Below are 23,984 nucleotides of genomic sequence, written 5' to 3' on the forward strand. Positions count from 1 at the left end.
ACCACAGAGGTAATTTTTTTTTAATTTTTTTTCAACGTTTTTTATTTATTTTTGGGACAGAGAGAGACAGAGCATGAACGGGGAGGGGCAGAGAGAGAGGGAGACACAGAATCGGAAACAGGCTCCAGGCTCCGAGCCATCAGCCCAGAGCCTGACGCGGGGCTCGAACTCACAGACCACAGGATCGTGACCTGGCTGAAGTCGGACGCTTAACCGACTGCACCACCCAGGCGCCCCCACAGAGGTAATTTTTAATGCGCTTCCTTTAATATTTTTCCTAAAACTAGGAAATAGAACGTATAAGTTTGGTTTTGTTTCCTGTCTGCATGGTATCATTAGAAATGTCATCACAATTCTCCTATAAACAGTAGCTATTTACATACCAGTAGCTGTTTACATTTTTTTTTTTTTTAATCATTGCCTTCTGGACCACACAAGGAGCAACTGAACGCAGCATCAATAAAAGTAAACCAAACAGTCTTAGGAAAGTCTGCACTGCTATGTGTACTGGATATTTTTGTCCCAACCCTTAATAAGTAAAGTGGTTAGAATTCCCTTCCTTTAGCAGATGAAGGCGCTGTAGCTCAGAGGAGTTTAGCGTCTGCTTCAAGGTCACACAGCATGAAAGGGTAAAGCCAAGATTTGATCAAAATTATTCTGACTCCTAAATTTATGTTTATTTTTGTGTTTAACCATGCATGCACAACTGCACTCAATATTAAGAATAACACGGGACTCCCTCAGAAAGTAAAGTACATGTTAAATTCTTTAATCAAATTAGAAGAAAAATAAATTTAGAAAAAATTAAGTTACTAAAATAAAATTTAAATCATATTTTTACTTCTTCAAATGTTTGCCTTGTGATTAAAACTTATACTGTTTACTAATATAATACATTTACTTAGGCCATTTCTTTCAAATACTATGTGAGGTAGAAGGTAGAGACAAGCTAAGAAGTAAAATGTACAATGTGATTTATTTAAATTTAGATAATGTGTAACAAACACTTCTCTCCCAGAAGATCTCCTGGAAATACTGTTCAATAGCAATACTGCTCCACTATATAATATTTACCACATCATTTTTAAAAACAAAAATGGATTTTTTGAATGTATTTTCTCTTAGTTGCTGAGCAACAAAATATTCTTCATCTCAGTATAAACACACTGATACACAAAAAAAAAGTGCTGAGAAGAAATTACAATCATAGACACCTCTATCAGCTCCAGCCATCTGTGTTCAGTTTGACCCAAATTTTTGGCAAGCTTATGTTGTCCCTCCCATCCCAAACCACCTTGTCCTATAAAGAAAATTTTTACTCCTACTTCCTTCATTTTCCAGCAAGTCAGAGGTCAAGTGGTGTTCTAAATCTGCCAGGCTCAGACTTCAAATACTAAGGATTCATTGTAATTAACTTACTTGTAATTAATTACAACCTCAGTGGATAAACAAATAACTTTCCCTATTTTATTATGCAGGGTAATAAAATACTAAGTTGCCATTACAATACGAGCAGTTGTGCCCTACTTAGTCATACACATGAAATAGTATTTTAATCTTCTTAGTGAAGAATGTAAGGTAGCATCTTAAAAACTAGCCTATGAATTAACTCTTTGCAGCAATTAAAGAACATAGGCTCTTGCTAATGAAAAATGCTACAATATAGCAATACAGTCAATTCAAGTAACATTTAGTAACTGAATCTGTTTCTTAGAAATGATCTAAGACACAGATTGCTAGATATGTGGTAAGTGTTTTAAAGAATTGCCTTAAATTTACCAATTATGCCTTTAAAAATACAAGTCTCCTCATACATTAAGCTAAAACTATACTGAAAACCACTGTAAGTCAGATTTTCCCTGTGATGTGCTGCAGATATGTTAATGTGAAAACCCCAACAGGAATGCTCTTTGTTTGACTATAAAATATTAACCTACCACATGAAATAAAGCCAAACATAAGCACTTTACCAATAGGGAATCTCTTCTGACCCAGACATAAATAATTTGTCAAGATCACACTTTTACAATTTGCCATAAACCCACAGTGAAAGACATTGCAATAAAGAGATGTTGAAAATCTGTCATTGTACTAGTGAGAGTACCACTGACAAAGAAAATAAGATCTCTTTTTAAGAATCTGGGAGACAAATTCCCCTTAGGTCCTGAGGTTTAGAAAAATCTATATACATTTTGTTTGTTAGTTTAAATCTATATATTTTTTTGTTAACACTTATGCATGTATGTGTTTGTTTAGTCTTACAACACTATGACTTACATACTTCATCTCATTTCTTTGATTTGGCCTTTAGAAAGCAAACATAAACTCAGTGGGCTACCTAAGCCATACATTTCTGTACACTAATCATATACTCCAGGATTCTTTAGCGATCGCTTATTTTTACTTCCTAAAGATTCATTAAATTATTTTTCTTTTATTGTAATCTGTTTCATGTCCTTTGTAGAATGAAGTGAATGTATATATAAATGTAAACTCTAATTATTTTGACTAAAGCTCAAAGAGTTATATGCTATAGAACACTACCCCAAGCAAGAGGGAAGGTCATTGTCTCTGGGTATATGCTTATTTTGAAATTTTCAGTTAAGTAACAGAACAGTTTTCTTTTCAGGGAAATGTTTTAACTATGAATTAGATAACTCTCACTTAAGAAATTGCCAGAATTTTTGTGTTTGTAAAAATCAAGGTAATTTTGAGAAAAGATAATTCTATCTTTGTTTGATGAAGACAATTGGACTTCCATTAAGAGAACTGCATTAAGTAGTTGACAAAAAATATTTTCAAAATAAGTTCATGAATAAACACGCAATTTCATGTTAGTTGATATTTCACTACCATTACTGAAAACTGGAGAGATGAAAATGCCCCATCTAAATCAAAGACAAGGCTTCAAAACGATATGGACAATGTCTCATAAGCATCTAAGCTTCTAAACAAAGTTTCTGGATCAATAAATTGCTCCACTTAAGGGACTATAACTATTATTGAATTATGTCAAAAACAATAAAATGGCACATGGATAAATAGCATTAATTTAACCACAGATTGGACAATGTGGTTACATGTCAAAAACATTGACCAAAGGTCAGAAAGACCCAGATGTGGTCTAGATTTGTGACCACACGCAAAATCATAAAATTCTCTGTGCCTTGTCTTTAAAATGAAGAGAACACCTGACTTACCTCCTTACAGACCTGTTAAGGAAGTCAAGGGGAAAGGAGGATAGCACTCCACAACACTTTAGAAATAGAAAGTATTCTTTAATGTTAATAGTTCTGTGCATATCTGTATTTTGGAAAAAAGAGGAGGAATTTACAAATTTTACTGAGTACCTCTTTTTCTCCCTTTGCATTAAGCTATGAAATGGGTATTGTAATTCAAATTTTATACAGGAGGACATGAGAGTAGCTGTGACAACCTTTGAATTGAGATTTTTCCAAATCAAAAGCATACATTCTGCCCACTATACCTCAGTCACAATGAATTACTAAGCAACATATTCTCTGCTGTATTTTATTAATCAGATTTACTAACATTATTGATGTGAAATGTTGATCAAGGATAGTAAATTCGAAAAAAAAAGAATGGCAATACCTAAATTTACTAATATTGAAAGTACTAACTTAAAAAAAAAAAAACAGTCTATGTATTCATCTTTCTGCTCAAGAGCTACATGATTTACCGTAAGTTAAGATTTGCTCTCTAAAGCAAAACTAGGTAAGTTCCAAGAAAATGAGAAGAACTGCTCATAGTGTAGCTACGTTGCAATATATATTTTAAAATGTTCCACTTCATCAAAATATCTATAAAATAAGAGTTAGTGATCTCACTGTACTTCAGACACTAATGATTTCTGGACTTTGGGTTACAAGGCTTTTTTTTTTTTTTTTGTAGCCAGTCTAGTTTTACAGCCTCTGTCATTGTATCCAGGAAAATCAATCCATGCCAATTAGCTAGCTTCACTAATTTCAGAAGAAGCTCCATAGCTTGGCTTGAGATATGAAAAATGACTCCTTTACTCCAGCATGCATCTCTGACTTGAGCTCCTGGCATTTAAGCAGCATATTAGCCATGTGCTCAACAGTAATTCCTTAGTTTATCAAAGATTTACTGAATGTCTGAATAGGGCCAGCCCTATTGTAGGTGCTGGGAATTCAACAGTAATAAACAGATGAAAATTTTCCCCGTATGGAACATATATTTTGGAGAGAAGACATGTCATAAACAAAATAAAGAAGTAACATATGTGTTATGGTGGGTGATGATAGAGTCTAAGGAGAAACAAAAAGAAGAAAATAGAAAAAGGAAGGTTGAGGGAAGGAGAACTTTGAGGTGACTTTGAGAAAAGATGTGAGATAAATTCAAGGCAAGCAGTCCAAGCAGAGGGCACAGCTAGCACTAAGGCTGGAGCACCGGAGGCTGGGGCCTGGAGCCCTCACTGTGGTTGCTGAGCAAGCTCAGTAAGAACAGCCAGGAGAAAAAAAAGCCAGAAAAGTAAACAACAAGAGCTGGTCACATAGGGCCTTATGAATTACTGTAAGGATTTGACTTTCATTATGAGTGAAATGGAAAGTCATGGGCTTTTGAGCAAATGAGTGAAATAATCTGACCTGTAACTTATTTTTTTTTTATTTTTTAAAGTTTGTTTATTTATTTATTTGTTTATTTATTTATTTAGAGAGAAAGCATGGAATGCATGAGTGGGAGAGGGGCAGAAAGAGGGAGATAGAGAGTCCCAAGTGGGAATCTGATCTCATGAACAGTGAGATCATGACCTAAACCAAAATCAGGAGTCAGATGCTCAACTGACTGAGCCACCAAAACACCCCTGATCTACATTTGAAGGATCATTCTAACTGGAACACTCAATTAAAGTGTCAAGGACAGAAGTAGGAAGCTCATTTAATTCATTCATTCATTCACCCATTCATGTATTCATTCATTCATTCATTCTACAAAAACTTATGTGCCTACTATGCTCCAAGTAATTTTCTAGTCTCTTGAGGTACATCAGTAAACATAGCAGATAAATATACCTGTCCTTGTGCGACTTCATTCTAGTGGGAAAAAGACATAATCAAAATTATAGATCAGTAACTTATATCACACACACACTTAAGCATGTAGATAGATATATGGATGGATGGATAGATAGATAGATAGATAGATAATTGAAAGTAATGAGATGGAGTGACTTCTCATTGGAATAGTATAGATTAGAAAGGGAAACATTTCAAGAACTGATTCCAGGGGCATTCCAACATTTAGCATTTGGGAGATAAGAAGAAGTGGTGAGGGTAAATCCTATAGGGGAAGAATGTGAAAAACTACAGTGGAGAAGGCAGGATGAGGAGGTGGCTACAGTGATGTTAGTAAAGGAAGATTAATTCTCAGTTATAATGTGAGATATAAGCAAATACTGGAAGAGAGGAAATTATCCAAATAGATATCTAGAGGAAAGAATGTTCTATGTGGAAGGAAGGGCCAGGAGCAAAGGCTCCAAGGCAGATGTGTACCTAGAAAGTCCTGTGTGGGACACCAGGGTCCCACCAGTGTGGGTAAAGCAGATAAGCTTTACCCAGATAAGACACCAGTTTTACCCAGATAAGACACCAGTGTGGGTAAGGCAGATAAGCAAGGGAAGGGAATAGTAGGAAAGGATTTTGGAAATTAATGAGAAAATGTCTTCAATAATCTAATAAAAGGATGATAGGGTCTTAGACCAAGGTAGTAAATGGTAGAAGTGCTGAGAAATGATCCAGTTTCTGGACATATTTTTAAAAGATCCAAGATTAGTTAAACAGATGGTATGTAAGGTGGTGAGGAGTCAAAGATGATTCCAAGATTTTTGACCTGAACAATTAGAAGATTGCAATTGCCATTAATTGAGAAGGAGATGGCTAAGAGTAAAGCAGATTTTTATTGGGGAAGATATCAGGAGGTCAGATTTGGAAATCTTAATTTAAAATATCTAATAAGAAACCAATCAAACATGATGAATAAGTGGTTGGTTATATAAAAAAATGGGATTCAGGAGAAATACATAAGGTAGAAACAAAATTTCGGAGTCATCAATGTATATATGTTATTTGAAACCATAAGACTGATTGAGATCCTCAAGGAAATAAGTGTACATTGAAATGAGAAGAGTTTCAAGAACTGATTCCAGGGATATTACAACATTTAGAATTTAAGAACATAGAGAGAAGCTGGTAAAGAAAATTGAGAAGAAATTGGTCAAAGAAATAGGATTAAAAATCCACAGTATGATTTTTAGAAGTATGTATACAATAAGCACTGGGAACTGACTATTGGTTGTAGAAATGTGGCTATCATGGTGGCCTTGGTAAGAACAATTTTCATTGGAGTGGCAGCAGGGAAGCCTGATGAGGTGAATTTAGAGATAGTAAGAAGAGAGAAGGCAGGTATAGGCAACTTTTTGAAATTTTGCTGAAAAGGGAAGAAAATAATAAATGAGGCAGTAACTGGAAGAATGGGAAATCAAAATGAAGAACGTACAGATTATAGGTCCATTTGTTCAAGCCTAACTGAAATAAAGATTAATAGGGAGCTAAAGTAATCCTACCACTAGATCATTACTTAAATTTAAATTTACCCTGTATTTCTTCAGCCACTGGTATGAAGAAATATCAAAATATAAAAACAACTTTTTACACAGTAAATATTGTATGCAGATGAGACTACAGAAAGTATCAACCACTCTTACAATACATAGTGTTCGTCAGTGCTGTGGAGTCAGAATGCTGGGCTCAAATCCTGCTTCCAGTGTAAACCAGATCCATAAACTTAACCTCCACTAGCCTCAGGATTGTCATTTGTCAAGTGATGGGACGTTGTCATATGAGTCTCCAACAGTATTGTGAAGGCAAGACAATGCCCAGTGCTTACCACTGTCTGACATGTTAAAATCTATAAATGACAAAACACTTCAGAAAAATATCAAATAATCTGAAACAAATAATCAGTAATAACCCCATTGGTTCCCAACTGCCAGTTGTCAAACAGGGTTTGTAAATGTTCCTCAATTAGTGTTCTTTAATTGTTCCTTAAAGTCTAATTTTTACTCCCTGATTGTTTCTTACATATGGATATCTGTCTGGAAATTGAAAAAGACTGTGTGCCTATAGTCAATTCTTGATTACCACATATTTATTATCTGCCAATTAGATTATATTTCTTCCTTATGACTTTATTGTCCCATTTTGTCTCAGGATCTTAACACAAGGGAAAATCCAACAGTCTTTGCATAATGGTTGCATACATACTCACGTATATTATATATGGTAATATATAATATATTACATGTGTGTACTTTATAAAGAGTATTTGTCTAATAGAATTTTTTCATTTGTCTCCATTCCTTATACTCTCTCCTTCTTATTTAATCTACTAAAACAGGCCACTGGTGTCACAGACTGCTTAAAGCCTGAAAGCATTAGAAGGTATTTACCATAGTTTATATCGAGGACACTTTAAGGGACTTTTAAACTCATCTTGGCCCAAATCATTTGCCAGTTATTTTTTTTTCCTATATCTACTCACAAGCTCCTAATTCTAAATACTACCTACTTTCATGGTTATTATAAAAAGCTGAACTTTAGATTTATTAATTCTTGGAATAGAGGACCCACCTTGGGGCCTGTGGAATCCTTTATAGTCACTAATTCAACAGTCCCTCACAGCTAATGAGGCTCCTAGGTAGTTTTTCATTGTAATGATGACAAAGTGCAAGCTGTAGACAATACAATGAAAAATTGATTCCACAAAACGCTAAGTACATAAATACTTTTCCAAAATATTCTTAGACAAGTCGTCTCAAAATCTATTGGAACAAAAATGATTAGGGTTTTAATAAAGGCACAAAAAAAGACATTATAAATTAATCAGAAGATAAATTATGTCTATGGAAATCTATTACCAAAACAGAGAGACCAAATCAAGCTTCCTGAAGCCATGTATAAATATGGAGCATGAGCTTAATTGGCCATCAGTACTCCTGTTTGTAATACACATTTGCCCATGTCTTGAAAATTTAATCACGATATCTTGTTTAAAAACATATCAATAAGAAAAAAATAAAATCGGAAAAAATCACAGGTTGTTTTTTTAAAAGAACACTCTGGAGATCAAAAGCAGAAAAAGCAATAAAATGTTTTCTTCCTTTTAATATAGGCTTCACAGTCCATCCATTCCAACGTCATCATATTCCGTGGAGTGTAAGATTTGTCCTCTGTTAATCCAAAAATGGATTCTCCACCTTAGTAAATCACAGCAACTACTTCCAAACTGTACAGTACTGTGGATTAGGAGAGGTACTGCCAATATCTGTGCCCTTCATTTGTCTCCAGGTCCCCTCTCCTGTTCTGACCCTTCCTGCCTGCTCCAGAGGCACCTCCACATGTCCCGATTTGGGCTTGCTACCACCACTAACTGACCCATAAAGATGTAAGAGTCTGCTGATGGCCATGACTAAAGCAGGTGAAAACCAGGTTTCCCTTAGTTCAGACAATATATAATACTACTTTTCAAAGACTGTTTAATAATAAATAAGGGCATGAAAACAAGATTACTAAAAACATTATATATATATATATATATATATATATATATATATATATACACACACACACACATACAATCAAATCTACAGAGTAAAGCGCCGTTCTTTTAACTAAACCCACAGATTGCCCTGGCTTTACAGAATAGTAGGTGTGCATACAAATAATGGACTATGGACTTGGCAAGTCCGGGTGTGATTTTCCTTTCTATCTATCTGAATTAAAGCAAATTATTTAACTTTTCTGAGACTGTTTCCACAGCTGTGAAGTGGGAATGATATTACCAGTGTTACGAGGCTCAAATAATACATTCTCAAAGCACTTAGCACAATGACTGAACATAGCAATACTCAATACATGTTATTATAATTGTTACTATTGTTATTACTTTAATATTATTATTTACCCAGTTCTGTTGCTTACATTTTCCCTGTAAGGGATGATACAAAAGATACACAGACATTTAATCTAAGGGCCACTAACTCTGTTTCTAAAGCCTCTAGAAGACAACCAGTTATTTTTTTATTTTTTAAGCTTATTTATTTACTTTAAGAGACAGTGAGAGAGCGAGATCGTGAGCAGGGGCAGTGCTGTCTCTACAGAAGGAGAGAGAGAGAATCCCAAGCAGGGTTCTCACTATCAGCATGGAGCCTGACGTGGGGCTGGATCTCACAAACCAGAAGATCATGACCTGAGCCAAAATAGAGTCAGACACTTAACCGACGGAGCCACCCCTGTGACCCGAAGACAATCATTTCTAAACTTGGGTCTTCAGCACTAATCTTACATATGTCCCATCATTCCTTTTAGAAATCTCGATGGTGTTCATTATGAAAATAAATTAATGTATCCAATAATAAATAAATTAAATAAAAAATTAATTAAGTATCCAGTTGCTGCAACTCATTTCTAGTTGGTAATGTCATAATCCGTTCACCTAATATCCTAAACACGCTCTTAATAGACTATTTCTGGTGGCCTTTGTTAAACGGAAATGTAAAAATCTCATTACCTAGGCCAATGGTTCTCCCTTGGTGCAAATGGGGCTTAAGGCATACCAGAAACCCATTAGAGAGGCCTGGGAAGTCAAAACTGTCTTTGTAATAATGCCAAACAGTGCTCGCCTTTTTCTCTGTATTGACATGTATACTAGAGATGCAAAAGCAATGATGGGTAAAACCACTGGTGCCTTGGCGCAAATTAAAGCAGTAGCTCTAGAGTATTCCAGCAGCGATTGTATTCTTCTCTGTGAGGCACTGACAGAAAAAATGCAGTGCCAGTTTTACCTAGAAACCGAAGAAAAATTTTTGAAGAAGTATCAAAATTATTAAATGTATTAAATCTAGGCCCTCAAAACTCCATGTTTTCAACATTTTGTATGACAAATAGGAGAATGTGCACAAAGAATCATGAATCTGTACCTCAGTACTGGAGTTGTCTCAAAGAAAAGCAGGTGTCTGATGCACTGCAAGCTAAGAGAGCTGCTTTATTTATGGAATACAGTTTTCACTTAAGAGAACAAATGACAGGGAAACTATACATTTTTAGACCTGGATATGTGTGGCAGACTTTTGTTCATTAGCGGATGAACGAAGGGAACCCAACACCTCATGGAAAACAAGAATATAAGTTGCTGATAAAGAAAATTTGAGCTTTCAAGTAAAAATTCAAATTCTGAAAAACTTCTAAGCATTGTCAGGATGTTGAGAGTCCATATATAAAGATCTTTTTGATAAGATTCTTACAGGTTATGCCAATATTTTCCAAATGATCAATTCCTGATATTTCTAAATCATACATAGGTAAAAAAGATCCATTCAAAATGCAAGGTCAGACAAGGTATTTTTATGTAACAAAGTATGAAAAGTTCACTAAGAGGGTTTCAGATTCCATGCTGTAAGTTTTAGGAAGCTGCCACTTGTGGACTTCTGGTGTAGTATCAAAAGAAAATTGACAATCATCTGAAAATAACATATGTCTCCCTTATCCAACTTCACAGACCTGAGTGAGATGGAGTCTTTTCATATACTTTAATCAGAACAATGTAATACAATAGAATGAATGAGAAGATTTGAGAATCCAGTTGTGTTCTCTTAAGCCAGATATTAAAGGGATTTCTGAAAATGTAAAACAAAAAAATAATGTCTCTTTTTCCATTATCTTTTAAGTTTGGGGAAGCATTTTCAATAAAATAAGACTATGTGTTTAACATGATTTTTAAACAAACTAATAAATATTAAAAAATTTTCTCAGTCTTAATGTTCAAAATGACAAAGATCAATAGATAAGACACACCTAAACAAAAGCCCTATGGAGTCCTTGACAATTACTAAGAGCATAAAGGGGTCTTGAGACTAACAAATTTGATAGCTTTGAGCTGGACACACACACAGTATCTCCTTCCATTTAAACCCTTATTCCATGTGACACCACCCACCTCAGCTTCCCTTTCCTCTTTGAGTGTTCTGACAATTCTCAATACGCCAGTAGAACAGAGATGATTGGCACATCCTTATGTTCTCAGTTCAATTCATTGTCAAGATGGAGTTTACTAACTTCCTCCATTTCCCCAGCTTCTCTCTGTCAAGTTATTCTTGAGGCAAAAGAAAACATATTCTGGTCTTAATTCTTCTATAATCTCATTTAACAACCATGTACTGAGCACCTATTACACCTCAGGTATATACTACACTCTGAGATAATAAAGATCAATGAAACAAAACCTCTGACATGGTTGAGGTCCAACCAAGTCCCTAAGTTCTATGTTTCCATACAATATGTATTTAAAAAGAAATGTTCATTGAAGTACTACATCCCTATTTTTTGTTGAACCTAGAAAAACAATACAACCTTTATATCAGTTGTTCTAACATAATCAAGATTTTCTAAGAATACTAAGACCCAAAAGTATAATAAACCTTGTATCTGCGACTCAGAAGCCAGTCTTTAAAGACTCCTATTTATATCAAAGTTTTAGATGTGCAAAGTAGAGTAAGTGAAGGTTTACAACTGGACAGAAATCTGGAATGAACAAGATCAGAGCCAGAGTCCCCTGCCTCTCTCCACAAGTGTCAGAGATTAAAAAAAAGAATGCAGATTAAATCATTTCTCTTTTACCCACTGACCCTCTGCTTGCCAATGGAATGTGATCAGCCATGACTCTAGCCAGAAACCTGAGTAAGCAACCCAGGCTCCTATCAGTGCACATGAATCTTTTTTTTTTTTTTTTTAATGTATTAGAGCAAAGTTTGCACTTGAGAACAACTGAAAAATCATCTCTGACAACCAGAGGTAACTTATAACTTATTTCTGCACAATCATGGTAAATTAATTGAGCAGAAGGGAAAAAGAACTTTATTATATATACTTGAATGATACAACCAACAATAATATGAAACTCTAGCTTCCAACTACTGCTTTCAATATTCTTTGGAGAAACACATTTGCTTTTAATTATAGGAGTGGTTGGAGCTTTGGAAACTCAAACTTGGTTTACAATTTCAGCACTTTAGTTCACAGAAAATACCCTGAAAGGTTTTTTTTTTTCTTCTAAAAAATGACCATAATGAGTTACCTCAGATTTTTAAATAAATAGGGTGCAGCTAATATGAACAACTTTTTATATTGGTGTTATTTGATATTAAAAAAGTAACAGACATACTATTCCCTATTACTAGCAAAATGACTTATAATTATTACTTTTTAATTCTCATACCTATTGCAGAGACAGTACTATTTAATAAACTTAAGCTAAGTCATTCTTTGCATATTTAATGAATAAATAACAAGACAAAATAAATCTAATGATACCAGTGAGCATTTAGTCTCATTCTCCATGTTGTTCTAATAAACTGTAATGCATTGAACCAAACAACAACAGCCAGTAACATAATTTGTTTTACAGTTTAATAAATTCATCTAAAGTCTAAAATGACTTAATTGCCCATCTTGAATAAATATTTCAGTTTTCAAACTACTTAAATCTCCTTACCTAGTAAATAATCCCTGAGAAGGAAGGTGGAAATAGAGGGTCAGTTAATGTGAGGGATGACCTGAAATTAATATAAAATTACATGTAAATCATGGGCTAAGTTACATCAAATAGTTCACCATATAAGACATGTGTTAAGATCTTTAAAAAGCTAATTAGGTAAAAGAGGACATTTGGGTTACAAGTCCCTTCAGGGCTATGTATGTAAGATAAAACTGAATTGCACTTAGAATTATATCTCTAAGAATTATATCTCTATTAAGAATTATATCTCTAATTATATCTCTAATATCCTCTAGGACATGAAGATGCTGCTCTATGTGCAGAATAGATACAGCTAGCTATTACAAAAAAAAAAAAATCACAAGGGATTAAAAAGATAGTAATAACAAAAGAACATTTTAAATGAAGAAAACCCCTCACCTCTTCCCCGCCCCCCGAAGAAAGAAAGCAAGAAAACAAATACGTAAGCCTCAATTTTACTAGTATATTGTGTCTGGGTTACTGCCAAGTATCACAAACCACACTTGATATTTTGTGTTTTTGGCTGAGTGACACTAGAATGTCTTTGAGGGGAGTGGAGGAAAAGAAGAAACTTAGAAAACAGCGAACAAGGGCTTTCCAGAGGATAGCTGTGTGATTTCTAGTTGATTATCAAAACAACTTTGGAAGTAATTTAATTAAAACACAAATCAGTAATACATAGAGGTAGTAGCCTAAAATACACCCCAGGGAAGACCAGGCTTCGAATTCTCTTGGCATAGGCCAGAAACCCTAACTTCTTACCTATCAGCAGACAGAACAACATGTGCCTATAGCATAGTGCTGAACACATATTTGTATCAAGAAGCACCTTCTAATCTCTGATAATTCACAGCACATTACACGCTTTCATTCAAGAGGGAAGAGAAAGGATTACCCTAAGTCAGAAGATAGTGCCTCCAGTGTAAAAGCAGATGAAATCAGGAATCTCCCCCAAACTTGGCTCAGCACATTAAAATTAGTCACTGTCTATAAAGAAGCTGCCAAGACTGCTGAGGATGTGAAAGTTAATACTGTCCTGATGTAAACTGCCAGTCTGTACTGTGTTTGCGTTACACCCCTCCCAAAAAACTATGCTTATAATGCTGATTTCTACCAAACTTCTTCAGTTTGGAATAGAAATTTAAGCCTGAAATTGCCCATTCTCTACTAGACTTCCTTACTGAGAGGTGTCTAATTAGTGCACTGATTTAATTTAGATACATGTTTTTTGTTTTGTTTTTTTTGCTTGTTTGTTTGTTTTGCACTTATGAAATGGCTAGATTTCTCCTTGGCCTTATACATATGATTGCAATGAGGTGAAGTATAAGATAAAAACTGTTCACTGTTTGGTTTTGACCAGGATTAAAGCTAAATTTTATGTGATTCTTGTTAGTTTTTGTAACAGAACACTTTATATGCTCCTGCCAGTATTATTAACAGTAAACATTGAAGGTAAATAATTGTAGAAAGCAAACAGAAAGAGAACAATCTTTCTAAAAAGCACATCAATAAATAGTTCATAAATGACTACAAAATCATTACCTCTGCTCTCTGTGTTCTGGGAAAAGCAGTTGACTTTTCTATGGCATAAACATCCACCAGGTAAAGACATGCTCCTTGCTCCCGGTCCAGAATGGCTGCAGTCTGAATTATGCCAGTTTGTCGTCCAATAGTAAAGAGACGTCCAACGGTTTTTTCTTCACAACGAACTGAAACAATATAATACTCCACTGGGGCTTCAGATCCTCTAGGGCTAGCTGCTTCTATTGATATTACATTGGTACCAATGGGCTCACCTTCCTTCAAAATAGTTATATATTTGGGTTGAGTAAAAACAGGTCCATCAAGGCCTTGAAGAATGATGGTCAATTCAGTGGTTGATTTCCTCCTTTCAGGGCCAAGGTCTGTTGCTGAAACTATGAGGTTATAGATCAGCTGTGAAGGCACCAGTGCTGAAGCCACTCTCAAGTCTCCACTGTAACGATCCACAATGAAGGTGTCTGTGTCCCCATTGATGATCTCATACTCCACTTCTCCATTAGCCCCTTCATCTGGGTCCGCAGCCATTATTGTTGTCAGGACAGAACCAATCACAGCTGAAGGGTCTGCAGCAAGGGCATTTTGTGATATAAACATTGGAACGTTGTCATTGAGGTCTGTGACCAAAATGGTCACGTTTTTCAAAGCATACCGTCTAGTTTCTATAGGCACAGCTTGATCATTGGCTTTTACAGTTAACTCAAAGAGATTAGCAAATTCCCGATCTATTTCAGCATTAGTATATATAGTGCCTTTGACTTCATCTATGCCAAAGTGGTTGCCCCTGGGCATCTGTTGAATGATCGTATAGGATAGTTGCCCATTAATGTCTGCATCAGGGTCATGTGCAGTCACTGAAATGACAGACGTTCCAATGGGAATGTTCTCAACAATAGACTTGAAAATATCCCCAGGAGGAAAGCTAGGAGGATTGTCATTAAAGTCCCTCACATGTATAACCACTGACATTGTAGATGAACGAGGAGGCCTTCCTTGGTCTTTTGCTGTTATATTTAATTTGTACAAAGACTGTGTTTCAAAGTCCAATTTTTTGGCAAGAAAAATACTGCCAGTGTTTGGGCTTATGCTAAAAGTTCCGTGGTTGTTAGTTCCAGTAATACTATAATGTAAATCAGCATTGTCACCTGAATCTGAGTCAGTTGCAGTAACAGAAGACACGAGTTCACCAATTCTCATGTTTTCCAAAACATCGACAAACAGCGTTGATTTAGGGAAAGAAGGGGTATTGTCATTTTCATCTAAAATATCAATATTTAAGGTACAGGTTGAATTGAGGGAGATTGCACCTGAATCCACTGCTTGAATTACAAGGGAATAGGCAGGTGTTGCTTCATAGTCTAATTTGCCAATTAGCGTCACCTGACCAGAGGTACTGTCTATAGCAAATTGTCTTTCTTCATTTCCTTTCATTACAGAGTAATGAATAAGTCCATTATTACCTTCATCAACGTCTGAGGCAGATACTCTTAAAACTTGTGTCAGGTTGGCTGCTGACTCTGATATTGTAGCTTGGTAAAAGTCTTTTAAAAACTTGGGAGCATTATCATTTATATCCTTCATGTAAACATGTACTGTAGCCTGATCCTTGAGAGGCTGAGGGAGCCCCTGATCTGTTGCAATGACTGTAAAGCTGAACACTGCAGTCCCTCTCTGCCTCATGAGAGACTCCCTGTCAAACTGACGAGTATTAGTAATTTCCCCACTAATAGCATGCAACTCAAAATCTGGCTGCACCATTTCAAAAGAATACCTTACTTCTCCATTTGGACCAAAGTCTTTATCTATAGCATTTACTTTGCCCACAAATGACCCAGCTCTCTGTTCCTCTTCAAAGTAAAATGTGTAATTCGTACTGTTAAAAAGAGGTCTGTTATCATTTACATCTTCTAAAATTACAGTAACATTCACAGTAGCACTAAGGGGTTCCACTGCTCTGTCAGAAGCAACAACCAGTAAAACATATCTGTCTTGAAGTTCACGGTCCAGTTCACTCTTTATATACAATTGACCATCTGGGAATATGCCAAAAGCATCCCCTGTATTTCCTTCAGCAATGCTGTAGGCAATTTCACCATTCGCTCCTGAATCCTTATCAAAAGCTTGCACTTTAAAGAATCGAGAATTCACAGGTTCTGACTCAGAAAGGGTGACCTCATAAGAGAGTTGGTCAAACACGGGTGGGTTGTCATTTACATCATGAACATAAACTGTTAAGATGAAACTAGAGGAGAGCTGTGGAACACCCATATCAGATGCCACGATCTCTATTTGGTAGGAACCAGCATGAACATCCAGGGGACCTAGCAGACTAATATTACCATTCTTTTCATTGATAGTAAACAGGTTCTTGGGGTTCTGCTTCAGGCTATAGAGTACCATGCCATTGACACCTTCATCAGGGTCCACGGCTTTGGCTTGGAAAATGCTGTGACCTGCCTGCCAATTCTCCACCACGTTTACACTCTCTACTGCCTGGAGGAAATGGGGAGAGTTGTCATTCAAATCCTTAACTGTTATATTAACCATAGTGTCTCCAGTCACTGTGCCCCCACTGGCCACTACTTTCAGCTGATAAAAGGATTGCTCTTCTCTGTCAATCACACTTGCCGTGGTAAGCTGCCCAGTGACCTGGTTGATAGCAAACATACCTTTCTGATCCCCAGTAGTAATGAGATAACTGATGTTGGAATTGAGATCCATGGTAGATGCAGACACACTACCCACATGATATCCCAGAGCCACATTCTCAAAGACCACGAAGCTGTAGGCAGCCTGGCTGAATACAGGTGGGTTGTCTTGAGTGTCCAGTACAGTGATGGTTACTATTGCCTGGTTGGGAGACTGTAAATTGCCACCATCAGTAGCCACTATTTGCAACTGGTAAGCTGTTTTTTCTTCTCTGTCTAGGGCCATTCTTGTAGAAATAACCCCACTCTGAGCATTGACTTGAAACCGAGACCTGTCCCCGGCTGATATACTATATTTGACAGTTCCATTGAGACCCAAGTCTGGGTCAGTGGCAGACACTGTAGTGATGTAACTTCCTCCAGGCTCATTCTCCTGGATATGAGCAAAGTACTGGACTGGGTAAAACACAGGGCTGTTGTCATTCATATCCAGGAGACTCACGTTTATTCGAGCCATTGAGGACTGGGGAGGGGAGCCCAGATCCGTGGCCAGGACCAATAGGGAGTAGAAAGCTTGCTCCTCTCTGTCCAAGGAGGCGACAGTGCTCAACCTCCCAGACACAGGATCCAGGCGGAAGGATCTCTGGTCAGTCTCGGCCTCTTGCAGGGAGAAGCGCACTGTCCCGTTGTCACCCAGGTCCCTATCAGTTGCCCTGAGCACCAGTAGCTCTGTCCCTGTTGGGGCATTCTCAACCACAGACACATCATACCCTTCTGGCTGGCTAAATACTGGCTTTTCATCATTCACATCCAGGAGAGTCACTACAAGTTGGGCATAGGAAAACTTGGGGTGAACCCCCTGGTCCCGAGCACTGATATTCAGTACAATCTGGGAAGCGAGTTCACGGTCCAAGCCCCCAGCAACCCCAGTGGTCACCAGGCCACTATGTTCACTGATATGGAACCAACCTAGTCCATTGCCAGAGACGATGCTGTAACGCAGATTAGCATTGAGACCAGAGTCGCCATCAGTGGCAGATACTCCACTCACATAGCTTCCCGGGGGCGCCTCCTCGCTCAGGTTCACTCTGTACACCTGCTGCGCAAAGACAGGAGGGTGGTCATTGATGTCATTTACGAAAATCACCAGGCTTGCCACAGAAGAACGCGCCTGGACCGCTGCGCCAGGGGGCGCCCCGTAGTTATCTGAGACCGAAACTGTCAGGTTGTAAGAAGGAATGCGCTCTCGGTCTAGGGCGCTGGCCACTTTGATGAGGCTCAGGTTCGGCACTTTGCTGCTCTGCACCTCAAAGTGGCGCTGCTCATTGCCCCCTAGAATCTGCACGGAAATGTTCCCGTTGGCCGCGGGCGAGTCTGCGTCCGTCACGGTGAGCAGAGCCACCACAGTGCCCACTTGAGCGTTCTCATCTACCGAGGCGTAGCGCGAGGTGGCGGGGAAGTAGCGGAATTTCACCACCGGGTCATTGTCGTTGACATCCAGCAGCTGAATGAGCGCCTCGGCACGCCCAGTGAGGGAAGGCACGCCTCGGTCCATAGCTTGCACGGTAAGCGAGTACTGGCGCCTGGCCTCGAAGTCCAGGGGCTCCCGCACCGTGATAAGCCCCGTTTCGGGGTCCATTTGGAAGGGAGTTCCCTCGTCCTGCAGCCGATAGCGGATGTCCGCATTGGTGCCCTCGTCCGCGTCCGCCGCCGCCACCTGGAGGACGCTGGAGCCCACGGCCGCGTCCTCAGGCACCCCCGCCTGGTAGTGGGAACTGCCAAAAACTGGGGGGTTGTCATTTATGTCTTGCACAGTCACGTTTACCTGGAGGTAGCCCCGCCGCTTCGGCTCGCCCTTGTCCTCCACTTCCACCAATAGCTGGTACTGCGGTGTGACCTCGCGGTCCAGCCCGCCCTTGGACACGAGATGCAGAAACGCACCCTCGCCGCTCGGGTTCAGGGTGATGTCCAGGCGGAAGCGCCCCGCCTCGTTGCCCTGGATGATGCGGTAAGAGCGATGGTCCACACCGTTGGAGCCGATGTCCGAGTCGGTGGCCGTATCCAAGATGACTTGGCGCCCGCTGCTACTGTCCTCCTTGAAAGTGACCACGATGGAGGGGTCGGGGAAGACGGGGGCGTTGTCGTTGAGGTCCCGCACCAGCACTCGCACTTCGGTGGGGTATGTGGGAGAGCTGGAAAGGACCACCAGGTTGATCACGTCGCTGGGCAAGCTCTCGCGGTCGATGGTGGCGGTGGTGTAGAGGGCCCCGGTGCTACTGTTTATGGCAAACAGGGCGTGGCTTTCGCTGAGCCGGTAGGTGAAGCCGGGGCGCGTCTGGATGGTGCCCACCAGCGTGCCGGGAGGCTGTTCCTCCAGCACTTGGAACACCTGGCGCTGCTCGGCCCCGCTGACCCGGGCCGGCCCGGGGAGCTGTGAGAGCAGCCAAAAGACCCGGAGGAGCTGAAATACCGACAGAGTGGGCAGCTGGAGCCACGGGCGTCCAGGAGCCCCGTCTGCTGCCAAGTCCATGGTCCTGGCTCCCTGGAACGGTGTGATGAAGAGAAGGAAGAAACGAAGCGAAAAGAATAAGAGCAGGGATTAGGTAGCCCCAGCAAATACTGAGGCCGATAGCTCTGCGAGCTCTATTTCAAAGACCCTCCAGCCCAGCAAAAGCAAATCGCGTCAGAGAAAGGCTCCAGGTAGCCATCTGGACTTGTAGGACGAGAGAGATGCCCTGACGAAAAAGCGTCCAGGCATTCCGCGGGACACTCCAGTGCGCTGATGAATTCCCAGAAAAGTTTCTCAACCCCCCTACATTCTTCCCCGCCTTTCACTTTGTTTTAGAATCCAGACAGTCTGACCGTTTTCGCCCGGGTATGGACGTGGATCGGGAGAGGTTGCTTGTATTCAAGGTATATGAGGAATCATTGCAAACAATTGTCTTCAGAAACTTTAGAACTTACCCGGGGCGACGAAACCGAAGAGGCAAGGAAGAACAAACGTCGGTAGCGGTAGCGACGTGTGGAAAGAACAATTGCGCACGGGGGAGGGGGCGGTGGGGCACCAGGAGATTATCGAATTCCTTTCCCCAAAGCTGGAGACGAGGGGTTTCCTCGAGTCCCCACTCTTCAACAGCAGGGCTGCAAGGCCCCTCCAACAGGGCTGCACAAGTGGCCGCTGCGAGCCCCGGCGCCGGCGTCGGCGCTCCTGCAGCCGGAGATTGCGTTCGGAGCGCTGGCGTTGGAGCTAGGGCTCCGGTACCCGGGAGCGCTCAGCTCCGTCCCTTCGCCTCCAGCCGCCGCCGCCGCCGCCCCTGCTGCGGCTTCGAGCCGGTGGTCGCGCGCAGGCAACATCCACTGCTCCCCACCATTTTTTTTTTTTTTTTTTTTTTTTACCTCTGCCGAGGTGCCTGCCGACTCATTATTTGTACATCCAAATCGAGTGCAGGTTCGTCCCCCTTTCTTCTGGGCCTCGCAGGGGTCGGGCAGGAGCAGCGCGCGGCCCCCGGGTCCCCTCCCCTCACCATGCCAGGGGGATCGGTTCTCCGGCGGCCCGGGTCAGACGCCCACTCTAGCGCGCCTCGACCCTGCCCGCGTTATCTTTGCTTTTATTGTCCCGTGTCAGTTTCACTTTGTAATCCACGAGTCTTTTTGTTTGGGGCGGGGGGGAGGGGGGTGGCTGGTCCCTCTTTCTCCTTCACCGCTGGCGGTGGAGGCGGGGAAGTCGGCGCTGGGCTGTGGCGGCGCCCGTGGCAGCTCCGGACGGCGCCTGTCAGCGCTCTCCTTCTCGCCCGCCCGGGATGAAGGTGGAACCGCTGTGGAGCTGGAGCTCAGCGAGCCGCTCGCCACCTCCGGCTGGTCCCTCACGCTCTCCCCGCCTCTTCCCCGCTGCGCGCACACAACCGCGCGCGCACACACACACACACACACGCACGCAGCGACCGTCGCTGAAACACAAACAGAGGGGGAGGGCAGACCGCGAGCTGGAGCAGCACTCCGAAACTTTGCTCGCCGCTCATTGATCCCCGCACTTTAGTTCGCCCTGACTCCCCCTAGCTCCGGGTCCTGTCACCTACTGCCCCTCCCTCACCCCAGCCCCATTGGGCCGGAGCTCAGGCAGCCCCGCCTGGCACTCCTACCGCGAGCGCTCGCCGGCTCTTTGGGCCTCCGACTGGCTTCTCAGGATGCTAATCACTCAAGCCTCCCGGAGGACTGTAGGCGGTCGGGGGTGGGAGCCCGGCGAGTCGGAGGCGCTGAGAAGGGGGATGATTTTTTTTTCCCTTTTTTTTTTTTCTTCCTTTCTTTTTGGTCAAATCTTGGCCGGCGTCAGAGCAATAACAGCAAAAAGCTGCCGCAGGATAGATGGGGGTGGGGTCAGGTTTGCAGATAAATAACTTTAGTGGCGGGGTCTGAGGGAAGACCGTTAGGTTGTTATGCTAGTAATAACTCAGGGGTAAGGGGGTCGAGAGAAATAAAAGAAAGGCGGGGGGTGAGGGTCTGTTAGAGCGGGGAGGAAGGATTAAGCAAAGCCTGTCTGGGAATGCACAGTGCAGATTTGCTTTAACCATTTCCTGCCTCCTCTCTTTCGATGGGAGGGGAGAGAGCTGCTGTGCAACGTGACCCTACAGAAGCCAAACCAAGTCGTCCCCGTTTTTCCTCTGTCTACAGAACGAACTCCCTGAAGTCCAGGGCTAGCCAGACCCTAACCCTGCACCCACTGGCCCCCTCCCCTCCCTTCCAGGTGACGAGGGGCATCGAGGCCTTAGTACCAATGGCACTTTGGACTTCCTATAGGAAAAGCCAAGGGAACTCAGTGTTTGTTTTGTTTCCCTTCCCAAATGGATCCCAGGTGCCAGTAGCTAAACCTTAGTTTCAACAATAACAATGATAGCCCTTTGGAAAGATGGAGATCTTTTCCTGTTGCAAAGTTTGGAATTTTGATCTCTGTTGGAGTATTTCCCCCTTGACATTTTGTAACCAAAGGAATCCTGATGAAGTTTTGTTTCCTTTCGTGTTTTTTTTTTTTTTCTTTTTGTCTGGGGAAAGGATAGATATGAGAAAAATAGAAATCAATAGAATGAAATCAAACTTTAAGAATGCCCATGTGCCACGTACTGCACTCCAATTAATTCCTGTGCTATCTACTGTGGCTAATTTTTGTAGTGGCATGAATTGCTTCATTAAAAAAGAAAAGTGACTGTTCATCAGGTGAGTATTCTTTCCCCTTTAAGGGAAACCATATAAAAAATACGAATTTAAGCCAAGGAATGCAAATATAGGGCATATGTCATACATTTCTGCCACAGTGACCCCACCAATTTAAAACTTTTCTGAGCCCTGACATGATTCAGCTATGAGTAAATACTGCCCTCTGCTGTTCTCTGTCAGCCTGACATCCTTAGTCTCCTGGTTTCTTGCTGAAAATTAAATGCAGAGGCTAGAGAGATCTGGTTACAAGGCTAATTCCTCCTTCTTGCCTAGGGATAGTGGCAAAGAAAAAAAGACCTTTAGGAATCTCCTAATGCCTTTCCTTATTTAAGGGGAAAAATAAGGTTAAGAGCAATAGAGCAGACAGAAAATTCAGGTCTTCTGATGTAGACAGAAGAAAACTGTAAGCCTAATGGAAATCTGAATACTAACAATGCTTTGAGCAATTCCTTTGTTTAGGTTAGAACATTCACTTTTGCATATACGTATATGTATAATGACATATACAGAGTATATAACGAGTGAATTGGAAACAAAGTTAAATTTCAACATTTCTGTATTTTTAGGACTTGAAAACTTTTAAAAACTTTTTAAAACATTGGAAGGTTTTATTTTATTTTATTTTATTTTATTTTATTTTATTTTATTTTATTTTATTTTATTTTATTTTACTTTTTAAGTTTATTTATTTTGAGAGAGAGAGAGAGAGCACGCATGTGTGTAGGCGCTTAAGGGGCAGAGAAAGAGAGGAAGTGAGAGAATTTCAAGAAGGCTTTGTGCTGTCAGCATAAAGCCAGACACTGGGCTCCTTCTCACAAACCATGAAATCATGACCTGAGCTGAAACTAAGAGTCAAGAGTCAGATACTTAACTGACTGAGCAACCCAAGTACCCCGGAAAGCTTTTATTTTGAAAAAGAGACATTTTTAAGTCTTTTCTCAAACTCATAACTCTGCCAATAAGTTACAATCTTAATAACATTATTTTGGTGTAATTTGGCCAACAAACATTTATAAATTAACTGCAGTGGAACTAAAACTTTTTTATCCTTTTTTTAAGTTTAAGTATAATTAACATACAGTGTTATATTAGTTTCAGGTATACAATAAAATGCTTCAACAGTTCTGTACATTACTCAGTGCTCATCATGATAAGTGTACTCTTAATCCCCTTCACCTATTTCATCCGTCCTTCACTCACCTGCCTTCTGGTAACCATCAGTTTGTTCTCTATAGTTAAGAGCCTATTTCATTGTTTGTCTCTTTTTTTCTTTGTGAAACCAAAACATTTGACAAACCATGGCTATGGTGTATGATTTTAAATAATATGAGGGGTTTTTATTTGTTGTTTTCGCTCATGCACAGTTCAGTAACTCAGATAGGCATGAATGGAAACATTTAGATATTTGTTGTAAGAGATCAGGTACTTTGTTTGTTTGTTTGTTTGTTTGTTTGTTTAGAGAACCCGGGGAGTAATCTTCATATTCCATCTCTGTAGTATTAAATTTGTATCATTTATAAATGGATTTTATTTGGGAGAACAGGTGAAAATCATTCATTTTGTGGGATGAGGTGTTCATTTTGTATAATATATATTGTTTTTAATTTTTAAAAAATGAGATATGGTAAAATTAAGTAATACACAAAATGTGTATATATTCAGTACATAAAATAACTTTTTGAGCAATTTTGAAAGAGGATTATTTAAAATGATTTATACTATGGTAGGGTTATTTGAATAGCTTTCCATGATAATTACTTTCAAGTAACACATTCATTTATAGACAACCACTATGCATAAAATTAAAATCTATGTATACATAATTTAAGATATGATATAAAGAAAGGTTTTACAAAAAGACAAGGGATAAAACCTTTATTATATTTTATTTTTTCTCTTGGGCTTCAAAATTGTGATAATACAATAAAATGTGATTTTCAAAATTGTGATAAAATGTAAGGATTCCCCCTTAAAAGT

At 39.9% G+C, this 23,984-nt stretch overlaps 1 protein-coding gene across 1 annotated transcript in view; it reads right to left on the reverse strand.

Annotated features, from left to right (window-relative positions):
* Nucleotides 1–19,835, reverse strand: part of FAT4 (FAT atypical cadherin 4) — a 180,364-nt gene extending 160,529 nt beyond the window's left edge. The window contains exon 1 of the mRNA XM_007087581.3: nt 14,155–19,835. Coding sequence (XP_007087643.2) covers nt 14,155–19,329 — 5,175 coding nt within the window. The 5' untranslated portion in view covers nt 19,330–19,835. The remainder of the gene's footprint in view (nt 1–14,154) is intronic.
* Between the last annotated feature and the right edge of the window lie 4,149 nt (nt 19,836–23,984).

This window comes from Panthera tigris, chromosome B1 (assembly GCF_018350195.1).
Source record: "Panthera tigris isolate Pti1 chromosome B1, P.tigris_Pti1_mat1.1, whole genome shotgun sequence".
Lineage (NCBI taxonomy): Eukaryota > Metazoa > Chordata > Mammalia > Carnivora > Felidae > Panthera > Panthera tigris.